Here is a 22,249-nt window from a genome sequence, read left to right as displayed (position 1 = left end):
TGGGTGGTCCAAGACTGCCCCACCTACATATTTGGTACTTGGCAGACCACTGGCCAGGGTTCTCTTCCGTGTGATCCTTCCAGCAGGCTAGCCTAGTTGGGAGAACGAGAGCAAAGACTGCAAAGCCTGTTGAGCCTCAGCTCAGAACTCTCGCAGTATCTGCTGCCACATTCTACTAGGCAGAGCACATCACAAGGTGAGGCCAGATCCAAAGGATAAGGAACAAGATTTTAACCTCTTGATGCAAGTTGCTAAGAGAATTTGTGGCCATTTTTAGCTTACCACAAAAGCCTCCTTTTGGAGTGAGGATGAGTGGTAGTGGGTATTTGCTGAAAGTAAAAAGAGGGAAAAAAAGTAGGAGGCTTTTCACTCCAGGGAGGGGCGGGGTCGGGGCAGGATGAGCCTGTAGAGAGAGGAGAGGACCTTGTGTACTGAGGAGTTTCTGTCTCCACATTAAACGTGTTAGGAGGCTATGGCTGTGTTTTCAACATGAGCAAAAGTTGATTCTATTTGAACTATGAAATGATCACTTTTGCTGCCTTTGACCTGTAGGTGTGATGAAATGAGCAATATATACTAACAGACTCTTTATATTGAACTGTATCAGCATTCCTGGAATAAATACCTGAACACAGCATTTATTCTTTAAACATACTCCTAGATTTTATTTAGAAGTATTCCACTTAATATTTTTGCGTTTGTGTTCATTCATTAGTCTATAGGTTTTGTTTGTTTGTTTGTTGGCCTGTTTGGGGGATCTTTTGTTCTTTTTTTTGTCTCAGGATTATGCTAGTTTTGTAAAATAAAATAAAATTTTCTGCTAACCAAGCAGTGTTAAAAAAAAAAAAAAAAGGAGGCTTTTAAAAAAAAGTGATTTTTCCATTAGAGAAATGCAAAGCAAAACTACAATGAGGTATCACCTCACACCAGTCAGAATGGCCGTCATCAAAAAATCTACAAACAATAAATGCTGGAGAGGGTATGGAGAAAAGGGAACCCTCTTGCACTGTTGATGGGAATGTAAATTGATACAACCACTATGGAGAACAGTATGGAGGTTCCTTAAAAAACTGAAAATAGAATTACCATATGACCCAGCAATCCCACTACTGGGCATATACCCTGAGAAAACCATAATTCAAAAAGAGTCATGTACCACAATGTTCACTGCAGCTCTATTTACAATAGCCAGGACATGGAAGCAACCTGTGTGTCCATCGACAGATGAATGGATAAAGATGTGGCACATATATACAATGGAATATTACTCAGCCATAAAAAGAAACGAAATTGAGTTGTTTGTAGTGAGGTGGATGAGTCTGTCATGCAGAGTGAAATAAGTCAGAAAGAGAAAAACAAATACCATATGCTAACACATATATATGGAATCCAAAAAAAAAAAAAAGGGTTCTGAAGAACCTAGGGGCAGGACAGGAATAAAGACACAGACGTAGAGAATGGCCTTGAGAACCCGGCAGCTGCATAGCACAGGGAGATCAGCTCGGTGCTTTGTGACCACCTAGAGGGGTGGGTAGGGAGGGTAGGAGGGAGATGCAAGAACAAGGGGATATGGGGATATATGTATACATATAGCTGATTCACTTTGTTATACAGCAGCAACTAACACACCATTGTAAAGCAATTATACTCCAATAAAGATGTTAAAAAAATACAAAAATAAAAAAGTGATTTTCCACAGTGTCTAATCCTGTATCTTGCTCATAACTGGCATTTGATAAGTGTTCACCGAATAAATAAATGTTGAGATTTCTCATAACATCTGATATTTCTCAGGAACATAGATTTAAAAGCTTATTTTCACAATATGAACATTGTAAACAGCATTCTTTGCATCATATTGGATGCTTTTATGTGTATTATATAGACACACAAAAAGAGGTCCTCTGATCTCAAAATGTATGCTTTTGTATGCTGTCAATGCAGTTGGACTTATAATTAGGAGCAGCTCCTGGTCTCCCCCACCTCTACCCCTCTGGCCTCCCAGTGGCCTCTGATGAAAACTATTATAAAATAGGAAAATGCTACAGGAGGGGACAAGCAGTGTACTTCAAAGGAGACCACATTTCAGGTCCACATGCATGTCCAACTCTTCCTAATTGTGTTTAACTCTGAAGAAGTTTTATTGTTTATCATAAATTAAAAGTACATTGTACAATTACCAAATATTATTGATTTAAAGTAGACATTATTTCAATTTAAATTTGCCTTATATTGTCTCTTTCTCTAATCATGGAAATAGACTCCCAGAAACTACAGTAACACTCTTGCTGTTGTGTAGGGCACAGCTGTCCACAACTAGCAATTCCATTTAGGGAGGAAGGATTGTATGCCTTTGCTCCCCAGTGGCAGTAACAAGCTTCTTTTTATTGTGCCTGACATTAAGATAGCTAAAATCAACAGTGAGGTAAACAGTTCTTGGGACCATCTGGCAAGGATTTTAATCCAAAATATTCTGTAAACACTGACTCCATTTGAGTACCCGAGGCCTGCTATCCAGTCACCATAAACTGCATTTTTATTTTAGTTCTAAGCAGTCACTGAAACAGCAAAATAGTAGACTGTAGACTCGGTCTCTTCACCTTTCTCTCTTAAAATATTTTCAGTTTCCTGAGAGATTCCAGGACACTTAACGTTCTGTGAGGACGGTTATTGTGCCTTGTTGAAGTCACCAGTAAATGGGGCCCTAACAGTTTTGGTCATTAAGTATCTAGTGGATAGAGATATTTGGAATGTCTTCATTTACTGTTGGGAAATACACTTACTCCATTTAAATGAGAGGCAGAAGTTTGGGGTTGAGTTTTCCTGTATGTTTCAAAGTTTCTTTGTAAAAATGGTTTGCAGTATGACCTAGTTAAGACTTTTAAAGTCGTAAAGAAATGGCAAAGATAGGATTGTGATAGGGCACTTTATCCAGTCCCAGGGCTTATTTCTGGAGTTTTCTACAAGCCTGCATGAAAGGGCACAACTGGGGATTATTTCAACTGTGAAGCACCCGGAGGAATGACTACTGGTGCTGCTAATGGTCTCTCTGTCCCTTCTCTGGCAATAAATTTTAGATATTGAAATATAGCTTTGGAGAAAAATGTAACTGAGGATTCCTTAAGCTTTTTACAAGACACTCAAAGGCTTTTCACAAGCTAGTGCTCTGCAAATGTGAATTCTTGATGTCTAAACATAAAGGTCCTTGACTGAACTAATTTTAAATGTGAATTTTAATACAGAGTGCTTGGAGAAAGGGAGTACAGCTGGACCATTAAAGCATGGTATTTTGCCATTTTTAAGTAATGGGAAATACTGATTAAGAATGTTATAAAGACTTCAGCGTACAGAATGTGATTGTGTTTAATCATAATCTGTTACCACAAGTCTGTGTAACAAAAGCATTAACTCTATTAAAGACAATGGCATACCTATTATACTGTGGCACTTTTTAATTCTTTCCATGCTGAACAGGATATTGAAGAGCTTATTATCTAAAGGTCAGAATAATGCCCAAGACATGGCCAAGCCCAATGAGTGTCAGATGCATGGAATGTTGGATGACTTCATAGTTATGAAATTATTTCATTTCTCATGATAATTCCTGACTTGCCAAGTTAGTGAATTTTAAGAACTCTGAGAGCAGATTTTAAGATAAATGTGAAATAATCCATACTTTTGGAGTCAGGGACTTCCCTTCAGGCATTAGTTCATATTTGACTTGCTTGACTTACACTTGGGGATAAAATGAGTTAGGACAAGGTCTTAGATACCACATTCCCTTACTGGGAAAGAAAACCAACTTGCACAACTTTGGCTGGCTCATGTTTCTTGTTATACAGGCACTAAGAAGCAGCGGTTGCCATGAAATACTTTATTTAACCTTTATGAAAATGTTTTCTTAGTATGGCAAGGCAGTTTAGTTAAATGAAAATAAATAACTGTAAAATTTTTGGATTTCTTTTATATCCATCTGTTGACTTTTTTTTCTAATTAAAAATTAGGGATAACAATTATAATTGTCTAAATGGCCATGATGACTAAAAATAAATTACAGATTGCATAGAACTACTTGATCTTCTCTTAGGACACATGTTGGCAATGTCTTCTATTTTACATTAAACTAAATTTTGCTAAATGATGGATGAACATTTTAAAAGAACAATTTAAAAGAAAATTTTTATTCAAACTTTGGTTAGGTTTCTCTATGGTTTATATTTGTATTTAGTCAAAATTGATTTTCAAACAAACAAAAGCTGACAATTTGGCTCACAAACTCAGAACATTTATCCAGGTCTGAATATCAAACAGTATCTCCAGTTTCTTATCTTATTGGCTTCCATTTCTCAGCTTACCTACAGTATCCTTTATTACTTCCATCCAACATACCCTTATCTCTTCCACTGAAGACTTGGGTCTAACCAAGAGCATGACTATCATTCTGTCAAGAGAGAGTGTCTACACAGCACCCAAATCTCCTGGCTGTTAGTGCCACTCAATTAAGCAGTTAATGTTTGTATTTATTTTATCTAATTATTTAAAAAGGAAATGTGAATTATTTCATATTTTATAGACAGACTATCCTCTTCTGTACACACTCATAAGCATACATATCAAATTTCTCTGAATTTTTACTTTTCAACCCCTTATGGTAGCATTAAGGATGAACAGCCTCAAAGATTATCACACAGTTTTGGACTTAAGGCAGTTATTAGTGTCACAGCTCATGTTTTATCAGTCATATATCATTTCAATATAGGGAAGCCCATACCCTTTAGAAACATGAAAACAATAGATATGTGTAATGTTGAAATGACCTTTTTTTTTTTACTATGTGCATTTATATCTGATTTCATGATTAATATGTTCCAAAAAAGTTATGCGTGAAATTATATTTTAACATAGAGAGAATTTGCTTATTAAATCTTTTTTGCAAAAAAAAATTGTGAGGTTGTGAGGTAAATTATTTTTCCCTAATTTAGATAATTTCAATTTAGATAACTTTTTAGCAAAGAATACCCATTAAGCATCCTATTGTCTTGTAGATAATGTATAAATTAAAAGTGCCACTACTCTTCACCCTACTTTTTCTTCTTTTTTTAACTTATTTTTCTCTTAAGTATGTAAATGTCCGTAACAGATTGAACAGAGACTAATGTCTGAACAATGAAAAACCATAAATAAATTCTGGAATACAGATTGTAGTTATTTATGAGAAATCATTTTTAAAAAGTTTCTATGACTTGATTATAGATACACTGAAACATTGATTAAGCCTTAATGTTTGCTAGATGTGGGCCATTTGACATCCTATTTACTCATGGAAATTCAATTGATTTATCATAAACTGCATGATGAAGTAACACATACTGTTTTAAAAACATGAAGATTAATAGATATATGAATAGCATTATTTCTTTCTTTATAATTATATACATCATTTTTCTTTCATACCTATGACATTTTCTCTCGTATTTCTTCATCTATTTGTCTTTTTGCTCTGCACAATTATAAAGATTTTCAAGTTGTCCTTCCATAGTAATTATTCATACTTGCTCTACTTGCATCAGTGTAGATTGTTATTCTGCAAATGCATTCTTTGTTTCCTTGCATTTATTTCTTATCTAATTTCCTTTTCATATCATCTAGTTTTTTTAACTTCAGGCTGTTTTCTATTTATACTAGACTCTTCTTTCCTCTCAGTATTTTTCTACAGTTTTATAGAAATCATGTATTTTTGCATACTTTAGAGAAAACCAAAACCTTTCCTGATTTCTCTCCCCTGAATTCTGCACCTGGGTATTTATATTAACTAGTCTCTTCCCCTTATTTTCTAAGATGATATGCTTTTTCCTTTGCTTCGCAGTATCTTTTCATAGGTCTCATGGCTTATTTTCATGTCACTTTTGCTATTTATTAATGGTTGTATCATATGAATTGCCCTTGGTTATACTATATTATCATTTGAGGAATGGTGGGATTTTTATTCTCATATCTCCAGCTACAGGGCCAGATAATAAAGTCAGTTCCTATTCCACTTCCCATTTTCCAGCTGGCATTTCCTAATATTCTCAACTATACAGAGGTGAAAGCTTCTACATCCTCCCATGCTTCTCTGTTATCCTGAATTGTCAAAAGTCATAAAAAGCTACAGTTTCCCTCATTCACAACTACTGCTTTTTTACTTTTTTCCTGACTCTTTCTTCATCTGTGTTTGTCTTGTGATGACCATTCATAAAATAGAGTGGTAAAAGAAATAAAGAAATAAAGAAATTATTTACTATTTAAGACTAGATATAGAAAGACCAGGGAGATAGTTAATAGCATTATTTCAAACAGCCCAACAACTATCAGTTACTGTGTTTCAGTGCCTTTAATGCTTTAATCCCTCGTGTTTATTGATGACGGATGCTCTGAGGGTCAGTGGCAGTTCCTGACCTAAGAGTTCACTGCCTCTTCATCCTCGCTTTCTGTACCACTCTCTCTCAGGCAGGTCTTCTCCCTAACCCTCAACTCTCCTCCATCCCCAGGAATCTTCACACATGCCTCTTGGTTGCCTGAGAGCAAGATGTGACCTCCTGAAACAATGATTTTTTGTTCGAGTATGCCTCTTTCTTTTCCAGGATCAAAATTCAATGGTTCCGTTTGGGTTATCGTCAAAGCTGTTAGAGGAGTGTAAGCTGATGAGTTCATAATATAAAGTTAATTTTCCAAATTACATTGACAAGTTGTTTGCACAAAGGTTTGAAGCCGTAGTTTGCTACTTTTATGACTTGTCATGGTTGTGATGCAATCAATGTGGTTTTTAGACATCAATTTTGTACAGAAAGAACCACTCCAAGTTAGGTTGTCACCTGCTTTCGTTTATCAGAAGTAACAGTCCTGTATATCTTTTATTCTATTTCAATATGTCTTTTTTTCATGTTATTTCTTTGGGTAAGTAAAATATGTCAGTCTCTGGCCAATCTTTTAATTTCCCCAAGCATAATACCTCTGGAGTCCTACAACAATTTTTTCCTTCCTCTCATGAATTTTTGCACTATACTTTTTCTGGTGAAATATCTCTCCCACTATATTGTGAGAATTTTTGGTGTGTGTGTCTCATTTGTCTTTATCTCCACCATGTATAGTACAGTTAGTTGGCTTCTGGTGAACATTTAATAGATGTAGATCCTAAGAATATTTGCTAAATGGGAAAGAAAAAAAACTATTGCCCTAGGGGAAAGAACCCTCAAATTATTACATTAAACTGCTCCAAGAATCAAGCGAGTAAGTATACAGCAAGTCAGACCCTGTGTGAGGAGCCAGTGGTGGAGGCCTCAGAGATAAACTGAGGCCCATGTCACCCTTTTAGCAAAGTGCCAACAGAGCAAATGGCAAAGCTGACTAGGACAAATGGGGAAACTTCATGCAGGAAGCTGAATTTGAGTTTTTAAAATAAAAATGTCTAATTTCTTTTTACTTGAAATGCAGGCTCTGTATGCTTTCTATTAGACTTTTTTTTCATTTTAATAACATTAATTTTTATCTGATTGCAAAGTAATACATATTTATAGTATGAAATGTGGAAATTACGTAAAAGCACACAAAAACACACACAAAAAGGAAACTTAAAACCCATAACCCCACAACCCCAAGATAACCACTATTAGCATTCTGGTATATTTCTAGCCATTTTCTCCCTTAGGAATAGGAATATATACTTTTTGTTCGTTTTACAAAAATGGGATGTATACTGCACCTATCTTTTTGTAATGTGCTCCTTTTCTGGTTAATCTTTGGCTAAGTAATATTGTTCACGTTTTTTCATTCTGTGAGTTTTTCTCAATGGCTTGAGAGGATCCTAAGTATAAGAGAGGTTCTGAGTAAGCACACCTCAGTTCAAATCTTATACCTGGCCCTCTTCAGCACTGTGGCCCTGGGGAGGTCACACAGCCTCTCTGTAACTCAGCTTGCTTTTTCATCCATAAAATAAAACAAAATCAACTGCCACATAAGATTGTTTTAAGGAATTAATAAGAAAATATATAAAAAGCAGCCCACTGCTTGACACGTAGTGTGTGTCTAACAACTGATAGCTATTATTGTTTTTACTATATTTCATTTGACTAATTTCCTAGTAATGCCAAATTTTCATTATTAAAACAATTCTGGAATAAACCTACATCTAGGTAAATCTTTGCACATATGTATAATTATTATATCAGGATAAATTCCTGTTTAGAATTGATGAGCCCAGTGAGTATCTGAAACTTAGATTTTTGATACAAGGATTACCCTCCAGCTACAATTTTCATTCTAACCAACATTTTGTGAGTGTGCCAGGTTTCCCTTCTTTTGTAAGAGGTTGTTTTATGCTGATCTGTAGCCTTCATTTAATTCAAACAATCTTGAGAGAAAACCTACAAGCCCTCATATTTTGTGTCATGATACTTGTGGGATAACAGTGACTTATATCACCTCCTGAAAGGTTGATTTAGAAAGCTTCCTTTTTCTTTCTCCTCTTTCCTCCAAAATACACTGCATCAAAGAGTCCAAGCTATCCACTAGAAAATAATTCAATTTGACTTATTTCTACTTTATCATTCTTTTAGGTTGTGCTCTATAAAAGTAAAAGGATATATAGGGTCCTAAGAGTTCCAATATTGAATCAGAGTGACACCAAGCATTAGCAATTATCTAGACATTTTTCTACCTGGCTTTCAGCATTATTTCAGATACTCTGAACATCCTGAAATTCAACTGCCTTAAAAAAAGGAATAATGAGCAACATATTTTATTTTGCTTTCGTGTTAGTTTATTGGTGTGAAATGTACTATCAGTTCGACTTATGCATTCCAAACAAGCAGTTTAACACTGATCTGTTTAATTTGATCTGTAGCTTTTCAGATATTATTTTAGATAGACAAGAATGTTTTAATATTTTAACTTAATTTTCCCCCGTGATGCTCATCTAGTGTATCATTTGGGCTCTACTTTATGCTTTAATATCAATATTGCAATGTCTGAATTATAGATCTGAGGGATTGCATTGATTTATATTTTAATCTACTATTGTTATCCACATAAAGCAAATCTCCCGTATTGAAAGGTCATTCAAAAGAGGAACTTTCTGAATATTTTGATTTGATTCTCATTTTATGATATTATTTTATGCACAAATATTGCCACTAAAAGTTTTGAATATCTACTTTGGGTTATTTTTCAATAATCCTGAGTCACTTATTCAACAAATATTTTATTGAATGCCTACAATGCACTAAGCTCTTGGGATATAGATATGAGTTTAGAAGTTTAAAAAACAAATATGATGCTTAAGCTTTAATATATATATAAATATACATTATATACTATATGTTTATTTTATATATATATATATATGTATTCAGTAGCTTATTTCACTTGCATTTCACATTAATTTTTTAGAAGTCCTAAAATTTCTACAGAGAATACAATGGATTAGGGAAATTTTTTTTTAATATTTATTTATTTACTTATTTGGTTGCACCGGGTCTTAGTTGCAGCAGGTGGGCTTCTTAGTTGCAGCTCACTGACTCCTTAGTTGCGGCAGGCGGGCTCCTTAGTTGCAGCAGGTGGGCTCCTTAGTTGCGGCAGGCGGGCTCCTTAGTGTGACATGCGGGCTCCTTAGTTGTGGCATGTGAACTCTTAGTTGTGGCATGCATATGGGATCTACTTCCCTGACCAGGGATTGAACCCAGGTCCCCTGCCTTGGGAGCATGGAGTCTTAACCACTGCACCACCAGGGAAGTCCCTGGAGAAATATTTTGAAGTTATGTAATTTTCAGTTTCTTTTTAGAACATTACATATTACTACTGTACAGTAAGTTACTGTAAAATGCAAAAAATATACAAGTGACTCTGAAGACAAACTTTCAATTTCTGATTAAGTAGAAATCATCTTGATAACAATTTTAAAATAAATAGTGAAGTAAAGTTCACAGAAAAGTATCTAGTACCTTCATTTATATTTAAGATACAATTTGAAAATTTTTCTTAACCATCCCCTCTCTGTTTCTCTTCCTTGGTGTACCCTATTATCCTAGATTTCATCTTGTTTTTCTTTCCTCTGTAATCTGTCGATTCAGGAATTCTCCCTTGGATGTACCTGTGGGTGGTCCTGAGAGCTGATCCCCAAGCCCCTGATCAGTAATTCAGTTTAAGTTTTATTTTTTATTCAAAAAAATGAGTGGAAAGTTCTATGCTCCCATTTGAGGTCTTCAGTGGAATTTAATCTTGCTGCCAATGCAGCCCTGGAGTGGGAGGGTCTGCTAGAAAAAAATTAATGTAGCCCCTTGAGACCTTCCATTGAGTGTGGCTACTGTACAACCTGCCTTATACTTAGTTTCAGTTCCCATTGAGAAGTTCAAACAAGAGTGGTTCGTATTTGACTTTGTTTTTCCCCCACAATGGAAAATATTAGACACTAGCTAAGTAGGCCACAGAGAGTGAAAAGCCTGAATGGAAAAGGTGGTGAAGGAAGTGAGTCCGTAAGGGAAACTTAATAGAAAAAAGGGGAAAGAAAATTTCCAAATTGATAAGAGAATATTAAAGATATCTTGGACTCCGGGCAGAATGGATAGTAATATTTTGCTAAGCCCATTGCTTCCTTGCTCCTGTTTCTCATTCTGTTGCAGTTGTCCTGACCTCCACACTCTGCTCTCACCATCCTTTCAACACATTGCTCATCTATACAGAACGCTAATGCCTGAATAAAGCACAAATTCCTTAGCTTAGTAAATCATCAGTGTTGGCCACAATCTAGATCTACTTATCTGACCTTATCCCTAACTCTTCTTTACATGTTCCCTTTTCTCCAACCAGTTGAGACTATTAACTTTGCCCCAAGCAAACCTTCTGGCTTCACCTCTCAGATTGTCCCCTTGGCCCAGAAATGACTGTCATCCTTACTAGTTGAAATCCTACCCAAACTCTGAGACCCAAATGCTTCAGGAAGCTCTCCCAGTCACAGCAGCCTAAACAAGCCCTCTCTTCTCTAGACTTCTCTCATAATGCCTCTTGTTGATTAGTTATGCATGCCTTATTTTCCCTGTAAAATCTTAAGCTCCTTGTGGGACAAAGACCAAAGCTCTTCTCTTTATTTCCTCTATAGTTCTTAGCATATTGCCTTCCTTATAGTATCTGAATAATAAAACTGTATTGGATGAATAATAGAAAGAAGTCTCATTAGGATTAGGCAATCTAACACAAATTTCACATTTTTATGCCTGATTTTATAGTTTCTTCAGTATAGAAATAAAAACAGGTATATGAGTATTTTTTATTAAATGGAGACTTTTCAGTACCCATAGCAGTGAAATAGAGCAGGTTGGTCCAACAGGAACAGAACTTCCCACCCTCACTTGATGTCCAGGCATATCTGAGCACCCCTGTCTAGTGCCCAAATCACTTACACCATGGGAAGGAGGACTGAAGTACCACTAGGCCTCCTGAATTCCTATTTGTAGATTTTCTCTCCAAGGAATGTCATTCCTTTCTTATTAAACTATATATATATAATTGCCAATGATATTTAGATGCTTTTTAACTGTAAGCCAAACATTACAAATATTCTGTTGGTCATGCGTGTGGGGAGAAACGTCATGTTTTTCTCCCACTTAACTTTTCTGTGTGAACTAATTCCAAATGTATCTGAATTTTCATAATTCAAAGAAAATATATGTGCCAACATTTTGAGAACAAATAGCTGCGAAGCAAAACCTGCCAGCATACTCCTTGGTGACATTCAGTCATTAAAAGCTGTGTACACAGAGTGAGCTACCTAAAACTGAGCTCAGATGCAAATGTGAACACTCCTCAATTAAAATTACATTGTGTACATTAAAACTTTCTTTAGAGGCTGTGGAATTTTCAAGAAAAATACAGCTGAGCTTGACCTTAAGTACCTTACCTCATTATTTTTTTGTCATTTCCAGCTACTAGTCTCTCCAAAGAAAACAACTTTCTTTGTTTCTTTTAGTTTTGTGTGTACCCTGAGCTTTATTCCCAGTTGCTGCTACAAAAAACTGAAATGGTTCCAAACACCACTATTGTTTTTCTTTTGTTTTTTTCTGTAACTAATATTTAAACATCAAAGATACTCTGGTACTTTTATGTTGAAGAATGTATATAAAATCACATTTTCCCTAAAGGTATTTTATTTGCTGTCCAGGAATTTTTTTTTTCCTTTTTTAGCTGTTAGACTTCTTTTTTAGAAGTCATCTGAGTGGTAGCCTTTTGATTTCACAGGATCACTGGCGATGTTATGGAGGACGAACTGGAGTGGGGCCATATTAAAAGCAGGGAGGTGAGATAGAGTTTTTTTAATATTTTAAGATATTTAAAAACAAAAAAACCCTCTCAGTTTTCCACCAAAAAAATCACATTGTGATGACCAGTGACCCTAGGAAATTTTCAAATTAAAGCACTTTATAAGGGTTCCTCCCAAAGCTAAAACTAAAAAATAATGTTTCCATCAAAAAACTTCTATTGTTATGGCAATTCCCATGTAAGTCCTTAATGTATTTATTTTAAGAGCCTATTATGATAGCTCTTACATAATATTTTCAAAGTTTTATTCATTCTGTTAATTTGGAAAATGATTAGCCTTTGGTTAGCTCTTTTAAAAAATTATATATTATATGAAGGAAAATGTTAAGTTTGTATATCTAAATCTTTTTCCTAAAATGTCAGTTTTATTTCCTTATACTTAGTAATCATATAGAACATTGTTTGTTTTCATTTAAATATGTATCCTAAAGAAGCAGGCATTATTGTTGTTTTAGAATACTTGTTCAGTTAGTGGAATTAAGTTTGGAATGCTTAATTGCAGTTAGTGGGTAGGAGTAGAAATAGAAAATATTTGATGACCATGAAAGAAATCTAAATATTACCAAAAGTGGCAATACTGCATTAATAAATATGAATGTGGATCAGGAGACTCAACTGGTAAAAGTTAACAATAAATACATGCTAGAAAAAGTAGAACAGAGACATCTTCTCACACATTCAAAATGTTAAAGGTATTTCTAATTTGATATATGTGATCTCATAAGTAGACTGTATTAAATGAACTGCATCTTCAAATTTCTGTTTTGTTCTTAATCAAAAGAAAAACTAAGGAATGGCAATTTAGGGTCAAAAATAATGCTACAAACCAAATTTAGCTTTAATTACTGTCTAGCCAGAAGAAGGAATAAACTATCAGCCAAGACCACGATTCTTTGATCTCACATTTCAGCCTTCTTGTCCTCCAGATGAATGAAATGGTCTTTCCTCAAATGTTCAACAGGCCTTTTACCATTTGATAGGACAGTTATTTTTAAGAAGGTTTAAAATGTGATCTGGAAAACCACATTGACTCTATGTGGCATATTTGCTATTCTTAGCCTGGTTGAATAAGCTGGAAGTGGATGAATAATGCAGGTTAGAAAGAAAACAGATGCTAAATATTACAGATAGGAAGGTTTTCCAGCAATGAGACTTTCATTTTAGGGCTAGTTTTTGTTGGCACTTTTGGCATTATGACGAGTGTTGTTTTTCTCCCCAGCTGTTACACATCTGTATTGAAGGCTGGGGCAATTGGCGTTGGTCAGAGCCCTTCAGTGTGGACCATGCTGGGACTTTTATTAGAACTATTCAGTACAAGGGTCGAACTGCTTCACTGATCATCAAGGTTCAGCAACTCAGTGGAGTACAAAAACAGGTAAGTTTCTTTGTGTTCATGGCCCAGACAACTCTTAATCATTTGATGTAATTAATGGAAGGGAAACTTAAAGAAATGAAAATATCAATTAAAAAAAATCACACTGCCATGCCCAGCTATGCCTACTCCTACCATGCACACGAGCACTTAATAAGTTCTTTCTGATGTTCCTGAGGATGATGATGGCTTCATACCCCTTGTCCCATGTCTTTTACAAGAGCTGCTAACAAGCAGTAAACTACTGATTTTCATTTCACCTCTTCTCCCTGTCACCACCTACCTTCTGGTGGAGGTGCTAATGAGCTGTGAAATGGCCAAAGCATCTTTACTGAGAAGGAAAAGAAGTCAGGGATGGTGGGGACTCTGGATAATCCAACAGTGGATAACCAGGAGTTGACTCTCATACATGTAAGAATAACCTGTGCGAAAGTCTTGTGATTCTTTCCCATGACAGAGTGGGCCTGGTGGGTCTCCAGCAAGCTTTCTTTTCCTAGGAGTTAATATTAACTGCAGTAAAAATTCACTGCAGTCTAACTCTTGGCATATAAAACTTCAGCTCTCAGCACATATTTTTATATATTTTATAAAACTTCCTTTTGGCTGTTTTTGAAGTTCTAAGACTGCAAAGGGGGAAAAAAAGTATCTGACACTTTTTTGTGTTCTTAAGATGTGAAAATGTGGTTTTTAAAAGATGTTTTTCAAGCATGGAGCATATGACAAGAGTAGAAAGAAAAAAAGGAAGTATTAAAATCTGAAAACTGGCTTCACTGCACACATAATAACTGGATTTGTCATAAGAGTTTTAACATATACATCTGCATCTGGATTGTAACAGTCTATCCAGAGCTTATGTGAACTGAAGACGTGATAGAGACAGCACTCAGTCCCTAGAAAAGCAAAAAGGGAGCTTTCCATATTGAGCACCTGGGGCTACTCCATTGCTGTATGCCGGGGGCAGGCAGGAAGCAACTGGTGAGGTGAACAGTAGGACCTATACCATATACATTCTTGGCCTGCACCTAATCAGGGAGCTGGACTTCATGTTCTCATTATTGTGGGCAGCAGAAGTGAAAAGAAACCGCTAGTCTCAGACAAGAAGCATGGGAGAGCCTTCCCAGTCAACTGACCATTCCTCCAAGTATTTGTTGATTGCCTCCTGTAGAACAGAGAAAAATGAAAGACACTAAGTATGTAACAAAATCTTTGCTCTTAAAATGTAAATTTACATAAACCCAAGAATGTGTACGACTGACACTGAGTGTGAAAGGAATTGAGAGGTTTCACTAAGAAGATTTGACTTGAGCTGGGCTTTACAAAACATGTCGAATTTAGATTAAGAGAGGGCATTCCAGGTCAGCAGTATAGGATAAATAAAGATACAAATATGGGACAAATGTGTCTTACCCAAGGACTCATGAGGGGACCAGTGTGGCTAGTGTGGGCTTTGAGCTGGAAAGTCATAAGAACAAGAAGTGTCTCTCCTATCTGCCCTTAGAGCTCTCTTACATGGATATGCTCTCAACAAATATCTGCCCAATACACACTGGTTTTCTGATTCTGTCACTCATGGTCTCTCAAGAATGCCTCGTCTACCTTCCCATTCACCAGCATGCCTGAGAAAAGGTCATACAGCATCTGTTTGAATACTCCAAACGATGAGAGTCTCATTCTCTCACACATCAGCCCTTCCCATTGTTGGTTACTTCCAGCTGTTAATGAAATTCTTTCCTAATTTTGAGCCAAAATCTGTCACCATTCAGCCAGTTTTTACCATTCCTCAGAACTTGTGAGGCATATGCAAAAAGCACACAACTCGTTACCTCTCCTCTATGTTACAGCCCTCCAAAAACATGAGAGAAGGTAGAATATTTCCCCTTAGTTTCTTTCCCTCTAGGCTAGTGGTTTTCAAACTTGAGTATATATCAGAATCCCCTGGAGGACTTAAAACACAGATTGCTGGGTCCCACCCCCAGAGTTCCAGATTCAACAGGTCTTGGGTATAGCATGATAATTTGTATTTCTAACAAGTTCTCGGGTGCTTTGACCACCACAGCTCTGGTCTGAAGTTTCCCAATTCATTCAAGTCTCTGGCATGTGGTTGCTAGAACATTTAACAGTCAGTGGAAAGGCAGGGTCCTTCCGTGGAGAAATCTTTTCAAGGAATGTCCTTGGTAGTTAAGATCACAGGCAACCTGGCTAGCTGCGTGATCATCAGCAAGTTATCTAACCTTTGTGAATCACTTTTCTAAAATGGGAATAGTAATAATAGTGCTTTCCCTCATGAACTAAGTATGAGAATTAAATGAGTTTGTTTATGTACAGTGCTTACAACAGTGCCTGGCCCATTGTCATAATCCAGTAAATTTTAGCTACAATTAAAATAATGAACTATTCCCAGGCATAAGTAATGCTGGTTGGACTTTTTTGTGTTGCTGTATTAATGCCTCATTCTTGCCATAGATTTATCTACTTTCACGAAATGATATTAAATTTCAGGGATAAATTGATACATGCAATGTACCTGAGCAGATACTATTGCAACAGTATATCATAAGCCCAAAAAGTTGGTCATGAAAAACACATTTTTTTTTAAATTCTCACAAAACTTTAGCTACTTTTTTTCTGATTGGAAAAGATTTCTCAGTCCTAGTACTTATTACCTATATGACCTTAGGCACATTTCTTAACCTTTCTATGCTTCATATCCCTTTTGTAAAAGAAAGCACCCAAGAAATACTAGTTCACAGTGTTATTTTTATGTTAACTATTATAAAGTATATCTGGAAACACAGAAAAGCCTAATGAAGAAAACTAAAATTACCCATAAATCTACCAACCAAAAAATATATTCTATTATTACTTTGGTGTATTTTTTCTGCTCTTTTTTTCTATGCAGATACCTTTTAACCAACTTGAACTCTGATTGTAATTACAGTTTTTCAACTTGTTTTTTTCCCTTAACATTATATAATGCTTATTTTCTCATGTTATTGAAAATTCCTGAAGTTATCCCTTTAATGGTTGCATAGTGATTTACCATATGGTATATCTAACCCCATGTAGACACTTCCTTGTTGTTGGACATTTAGTTCATTTCCAATTGGTTACTATAATAGATCCTTAAATAAATATCTTTGTGTATAAATATATGTCCAAATTTCTGAGTCTGTCCTTAAAATAAATTGCTATAAAATTTAGTTACCTGCGCAAAGGATATGAATGTGTTTGTGGTGCTTGATGCACATTCCCAAATTAAAAAGATGTACTTTATTCCTCAGACAAAATTCATCGTTTTGTCTTAGCAGAGTCTTGTTGGGGCTACACTAATCTTTTAAATAATTAAATATATATTTGTTCTAAAACTTCTGCTGATTTCCTGAGTTTTTCAAACCATTAGCATTTTTTAAATCTTAAATATTTATGAGGGGTTCAAATCAGAACTAAAAAAAATTTCCATACATTGAAAGTTAAGTAGTTCTTTTAATCACTCTCTCTGTTAATGTCAAATATACAGATTTTAAGGCTTCTGGTGCCAAATCACATTTCAGAACTTTTCCAAATGTTATTTGTACTGGTAAATGTTAATAATCCTTTTCCGTGGGGAATGCCTCTCACGCTTTTCTCTGCTTCTACCTCATTTATAATAAATACTCTTAAAAAAAAAAAGTCAAATCTAGCCAAATAGGAAAGGAATCTTTGGAGAGCCAATAATGGAAGCATAACCAGCTGTTGCATTGCATTTACCTTTTTGAGAGGAAGTGTCTTCTTCTCCCACAGGAGCTAGGAAAGTCCATTTTACATTCCCACTATCATGGAAGGTATATACACATATAACTATATTTTGAGTTGTAGCATTTCTTGTCATCGTCAAATGAGATTGAGCTCTATATTGGGGCCATTAAAAAAACTTAGCAGAGTATGGACACCAAGGGGGGAAAGCAGTGGGAGGTGGGGGGGATGAACTGGGAGATTGGGATTGACATGTATACACTAATATGTATAAAATAGATAACTAATAAGGACCTGTCGAATAAAATAAATAAATGAATAAAAATTAAAAAAAAAAAAACTTAGCAGAGCGGGGAAAATTAGAACACAGAAACAGCAATTCGTTTAACCTAGAATGAAGCAAATGGAAAGTGGGTTATACTGAACCCAGGTAATACGAGGTTCAGCAGACCACCATGCCAACCTCAAACCAACTGTTGCATGTGTCAACATTGTAAAAAACCTTTCTAGTCAGTGTTTTTCTGCCTTTACCCTCTCTCCCTCCCTCTCTGTCTCTTTCCCCCTCTCTGTCTGTCTCTCTCTTTCTGTCTCTCTCTCTCTCTCTCTCTCTCTCTCTCTCACACACACACACACATGCAAAAATGTATTATTTCTTTTTAAATTGGATTTTTTTTTATTGTCAGGGTAGACTAACTAACATTCAGATTAGCGCTAGTTAAAGTACATCAGACAGGATTTCCTCAGTTGGCCAGGTTAGGAAGATAGGAACCAAGCTTCCAGAAGAGCTTCGTAGATTCCTGCCTCCCTCACATCTTCGCTTCTTTCCTGCTACCCCACCTGGGCCTGGAAATTTGCAATAAACCACAGCTGCCTAATTATGAAGCCCCATTTGGGGAGGAGAGTGTGTGTAGCTCTCTGATATACCTTAACTGCATTAATACACCACGGGACAATGGAGAATTGGCTAAAGCTTGCTTGAACAGTGACGTTTGGTTACCTTGTACCCTGCCTTTCCTGCACCCCTCTCATTTCCCCAATTCAGTGAAAATTGACCACACATAAAATTTCTCAGGGACTTTGTACATTATACCACTACTCATGCACATGTATTTGCTTCCGTGTTTTCCATCCCTTCATTGAGGAAAGCTTTACCACTCTAAAAACCTAAATGTACATATGAATGTATGTATATATATTTGTATCTTTATACATACACTTTTAATCATGGTTAAGATATCATTTTCCAGTGCATCTGGTGCTCTGGAGTTATTCTTTAATATCGCTATTCTTCTTGGCACTGATCTAATAAGAGTTCTGAAACCTGCTAAGTAAAATCATATGTGGAAATCTTCAATACACATCTTTGTGGCTTTGGGGAAAGAGGGGAATTAGTGTGAAACCTGGAAATGTGCATTAAAGAGAAACCCTACATTAAAAAAAATTAAGTAGCTGTCTTCAACTGATAAATTAATCTTGAAATTCTAACCATAATTTTCAAAATAACGGCATTGTAAGTGTTGCCACTTTGAAGAAAAGCAGGCATGGCTTTCACTGAACCCTGCGAGGGGGCAGCCATGAAGAGCCCCACGCCAAGGAGCAGCCATTTTGGATTTTCCTTCATCTAAGTAGCCTTCCCTCCCTGGCCACTTTTAAGGGTTTTCTTTTTATCAAATTTGAAAGCCTATTTAACAGGCTTTTTGGTTCAAAATGAAACTATAAAAACCCACCAAGAGGATCTTTGTCTTTAAACAAAGTGAGTCCCAGATGGTTGCAGAGATTCTGTGGTTTCTGTGAGAGACAGCCAAATCCTCTCCTAAATCTCGTGGGGCCCAAAGGTTCTGAAACAAGAGCACTGAGCACACATTGCCAGGCCTGGACACATCGGAATAAGAACAGAGTTAAATACTGCCTCAGAGTTTTCTATTGTTTATTCAAAGTTGGGCAATGCTATGGCGTCATAAGGCTTATCATGAGTGTCTAGTCTACATATGCTAGAGAAAATCTTGTGTTCATATTTCAGTGGACTTCCATGTTTGTTATTTTGAAAATATTGTTTTAAGAGATTATAATGTCCAGAGTATCTAGGGGAAATGTAACAGTTAAGCATAGCTTGGTTTTTATAGATGTGTTCCTTCTAAAGAAAATTCAGAGGAGTAGATAGTTGGAAAATAAATGTTTAAGAAAATGCTAAACCTCACTATTCGAATAATGCAAGTTGAAACAACAATAACTTTAATTTTTGGTCTGTCAATCTAGCAGATTTGCTTGGGGTAAATAATAGTTCATAGTTGCTCACATTTTTTGTGTGTGAATAATAGTTTTGTTTAAAATGATAGTTGCAAAGTACTCCTAATGACATAGGAAAATTTATCAATTAGGATGCTTTCCGCTTGAAGTTACAAAATAGGGTTTTTAATCTTCGTAGCAAGCTAAGGAGGCAGATACTATTATTGTTCCTATTTTATGTTTATTATCTCACATAACAAAAAGGAAGAAGGGAGACTCGGATGTTGGTTAATTAAGCAACTCAGTACTGTATCTGCTTCTCTGCTGTCCTCTTGAATTTGCCTTCCTGTCCTCAAGATGGCTACAAAAGTTATATCCTCTCCTAACATCTTCCATGGCAGAAAAAAAAACGAGGGTTTTCCCTTCTCAAATTGTCTCCCTTATTATCAAAGAGTAAAATCTTTCCCAGAGCCTTTTAGCAGTCTTCCCTTTTTCTATTATTCACCAAAACAGAGCTCCATGTTCACCCCTAAACTAATCATTAGCAAAGAGGTAATGGAATTACCACAATTAGCTTGTACCAACTGTGGTAATGGAATTACCACAATTAGCTTGTACCAAACCATATTCTGTTTTCTTAATTAGTAGGTATTAATTTTATGAGATACAGACAGTCAGGATGGTGAGCAACACAGACTCTGGGCCAGACCATCTGGGTAACATCAGGAAAGTTATTCACCATCTCTGTGCTTCTGTTCTTTTCCTTGTTAAGATGAGGAGTCATTGTAGCACCTGTTTTATGTGGTTGTGAAACAGGAGGGAAGGGGGCAGGGCACAACCTTTAAAAGAATGACATAGCCATAGGACATGACAAAGACTGTTTAGAACCAACTGGGTCCAAGATGGCAGAAGATTCGACTTCCAGTAGACCTTGAGCCTCATTATACAACTCATTGTGATACATTAGCGTGCTAAATGACACACCTACCAGCGCCATGACAGTTCTGAGGCCAACCATAAAAGGTCAAAAAGTGGGCGGTGGCCCAATTCCTGGAAATTCCCACCCCTTCCCCAAAACAGTTGGAATAATCCTCCCACTCATTAGCCCGTGAAATTACCCAGCCTATAAAAACTAACCACGCCACATTTAGAAGCTCTCTTGCCTTCTGAGATGGCCCACACTCTGTCTGTGAGTGTGTTTCTCTCTAAATAAATCCACCTCTTACCTATCACTTCATCTCCAAATTCTTCTGCGACAAAGCAGGAACCTTAAATTCACCAGGAACAGTTGCTGTGAGAATAAAAGAGATAATTTGTGAAAATACTTTGTATCAGTCATGGTTCTCCAAAAACAAAAAACAGAACCAGTAGGGTGTATGTGTGTACACACACACATATACATATATACGTACGTAGAGAAAGGGAGGGAGAGATTTATGATAAATTGGCTCACACGATGATGGAGGCTGAGAAGTCCTAAGATCTGCCATCTGCAAGTTGGAACACCAGAAGAGCTGATGTGTAGTTCCAGTCCAAAAGCCAGCAGGCTAGTGTACCAAGAAGAGCTGATGTTTCAGTCCATGTCCAAAGGCTGGAAAAGACCAGTGTCCAGCTCAAGCAGTGAGACAGGAGGAGTTCCCTCTTACTCAGGCTCTTTGTTCTTTCATGTCTTCAGTTGATATTATAAGGCCCACCCATGTTCAGAAGAGCAGCCTGCTTTAGTCAGTCTACCAATTCAGATGTTAGTCTCATCTAGAAACACCTTCACAGACACACCCAGAGTAATGTTTGAGTAAAATATCTGTGCACCCCATGGCCCATTCAAGTTGACACATAAAATTAACTGTCATATCCTTAGACATACATGCTATAGATGTATTACTTAGTATACATTTTATAACCTGGAAAAACATTACAAATAAGGAAAACAGTATGTGACAGTCCTGTCTTCCTCAGTCATGGTGAAAATTCATATTACACAGGATTTGCTTTCTAAAAGTATTCACTGCAGAGGAGTAAATTTTGTGTTATCTTTTCAATTTCCACCAATTTAAGAGATATTTCTTAATGCCTGCTCTGAACTATACTCTTAGCTGGATGAAAAGTTAAATAATACATGGGTTTAATGGATAATTCTGTGTGTTTTATAAAGATAATGCTTCTATGCTGTAAGAAAAACCTGAATAAGATAAAATATAATTAGGCTTCTGACTTAAAAGTTGTTTGTATTATCAGTTTATACAGAGATTTCGTATTGCATAAGAGTGCAATAAACCCTTGGAAATCAGCCGCAGGGAATAAATTGATCACAATTGTCATCTCAGCTATGAGAGCTGAAGTCTTGTTTCCAGTCCCCTTCCTTTTTGACTGCTACATTGTTCAATGCCATCCACCACCACCTTCCAGTCAGTCTCTTCTCTCGTGGCTTCAGCAACCCTGCATTCTCCTGACACTCCTTCGTCCCTTCTCTGACTTCTCACCCTGAGTCTGTACCTAAAGTCTTGGTCAGTTACTGGGTTTGAGCTTCCACCCTCTTTTCCAGGTAAACTGTCTTCCTGTCCGCACACATTT

General features: G+C 36.4%; 1 protein-coding gene across 14 annotated transcripts in view; it reads left to right on the top strand.

Annotated features, from left to right (window-relative positions):
* Positions 1–22,249, top strand: part of VPS13B (vacuolar protein sorting 13 homolog B) — a 795,150-nt gene that overhangs the window by 717,928 nt on the left and 54,973 nt on the right. For all 14 annotated transcript variants that reach the window (XM_089898526.1, XM_089898529.1, XM_089898532.1 and 11 more), the window contains one exon: positions 13,568–13,723. In XM_089898526.1, the coding sequence (XP_089754652.1) occupies positions 13,568–13,723 (156 nt within the window). The remainder of the gene's footprint in view (positions 1–13,567; positions 13,724–22,249) is intronic.

The sequence above is a fragment of the Delphinapterus leucas genome, chromosome 17 (assembly GCF_059928025.1).
Source record: "Delphinapterus leucas isolate spDelLeu-1000000601 "Yukka" chromosome 17, BTC_Dleu_Yukka2, whole genome shotgun sequence".
Lineage (NCBI taxonomy): Eukaryota > Metazoa > Chordata > Mammalia > Artiodactyla > Monodontidae > Delphinapterus > Delphinapterus leucas.
The sequence above is the reverse complement of the archived record's forward strand: the minus strand, read 5'-3'. Positions and strand labels throughout refer to the sequence as shown.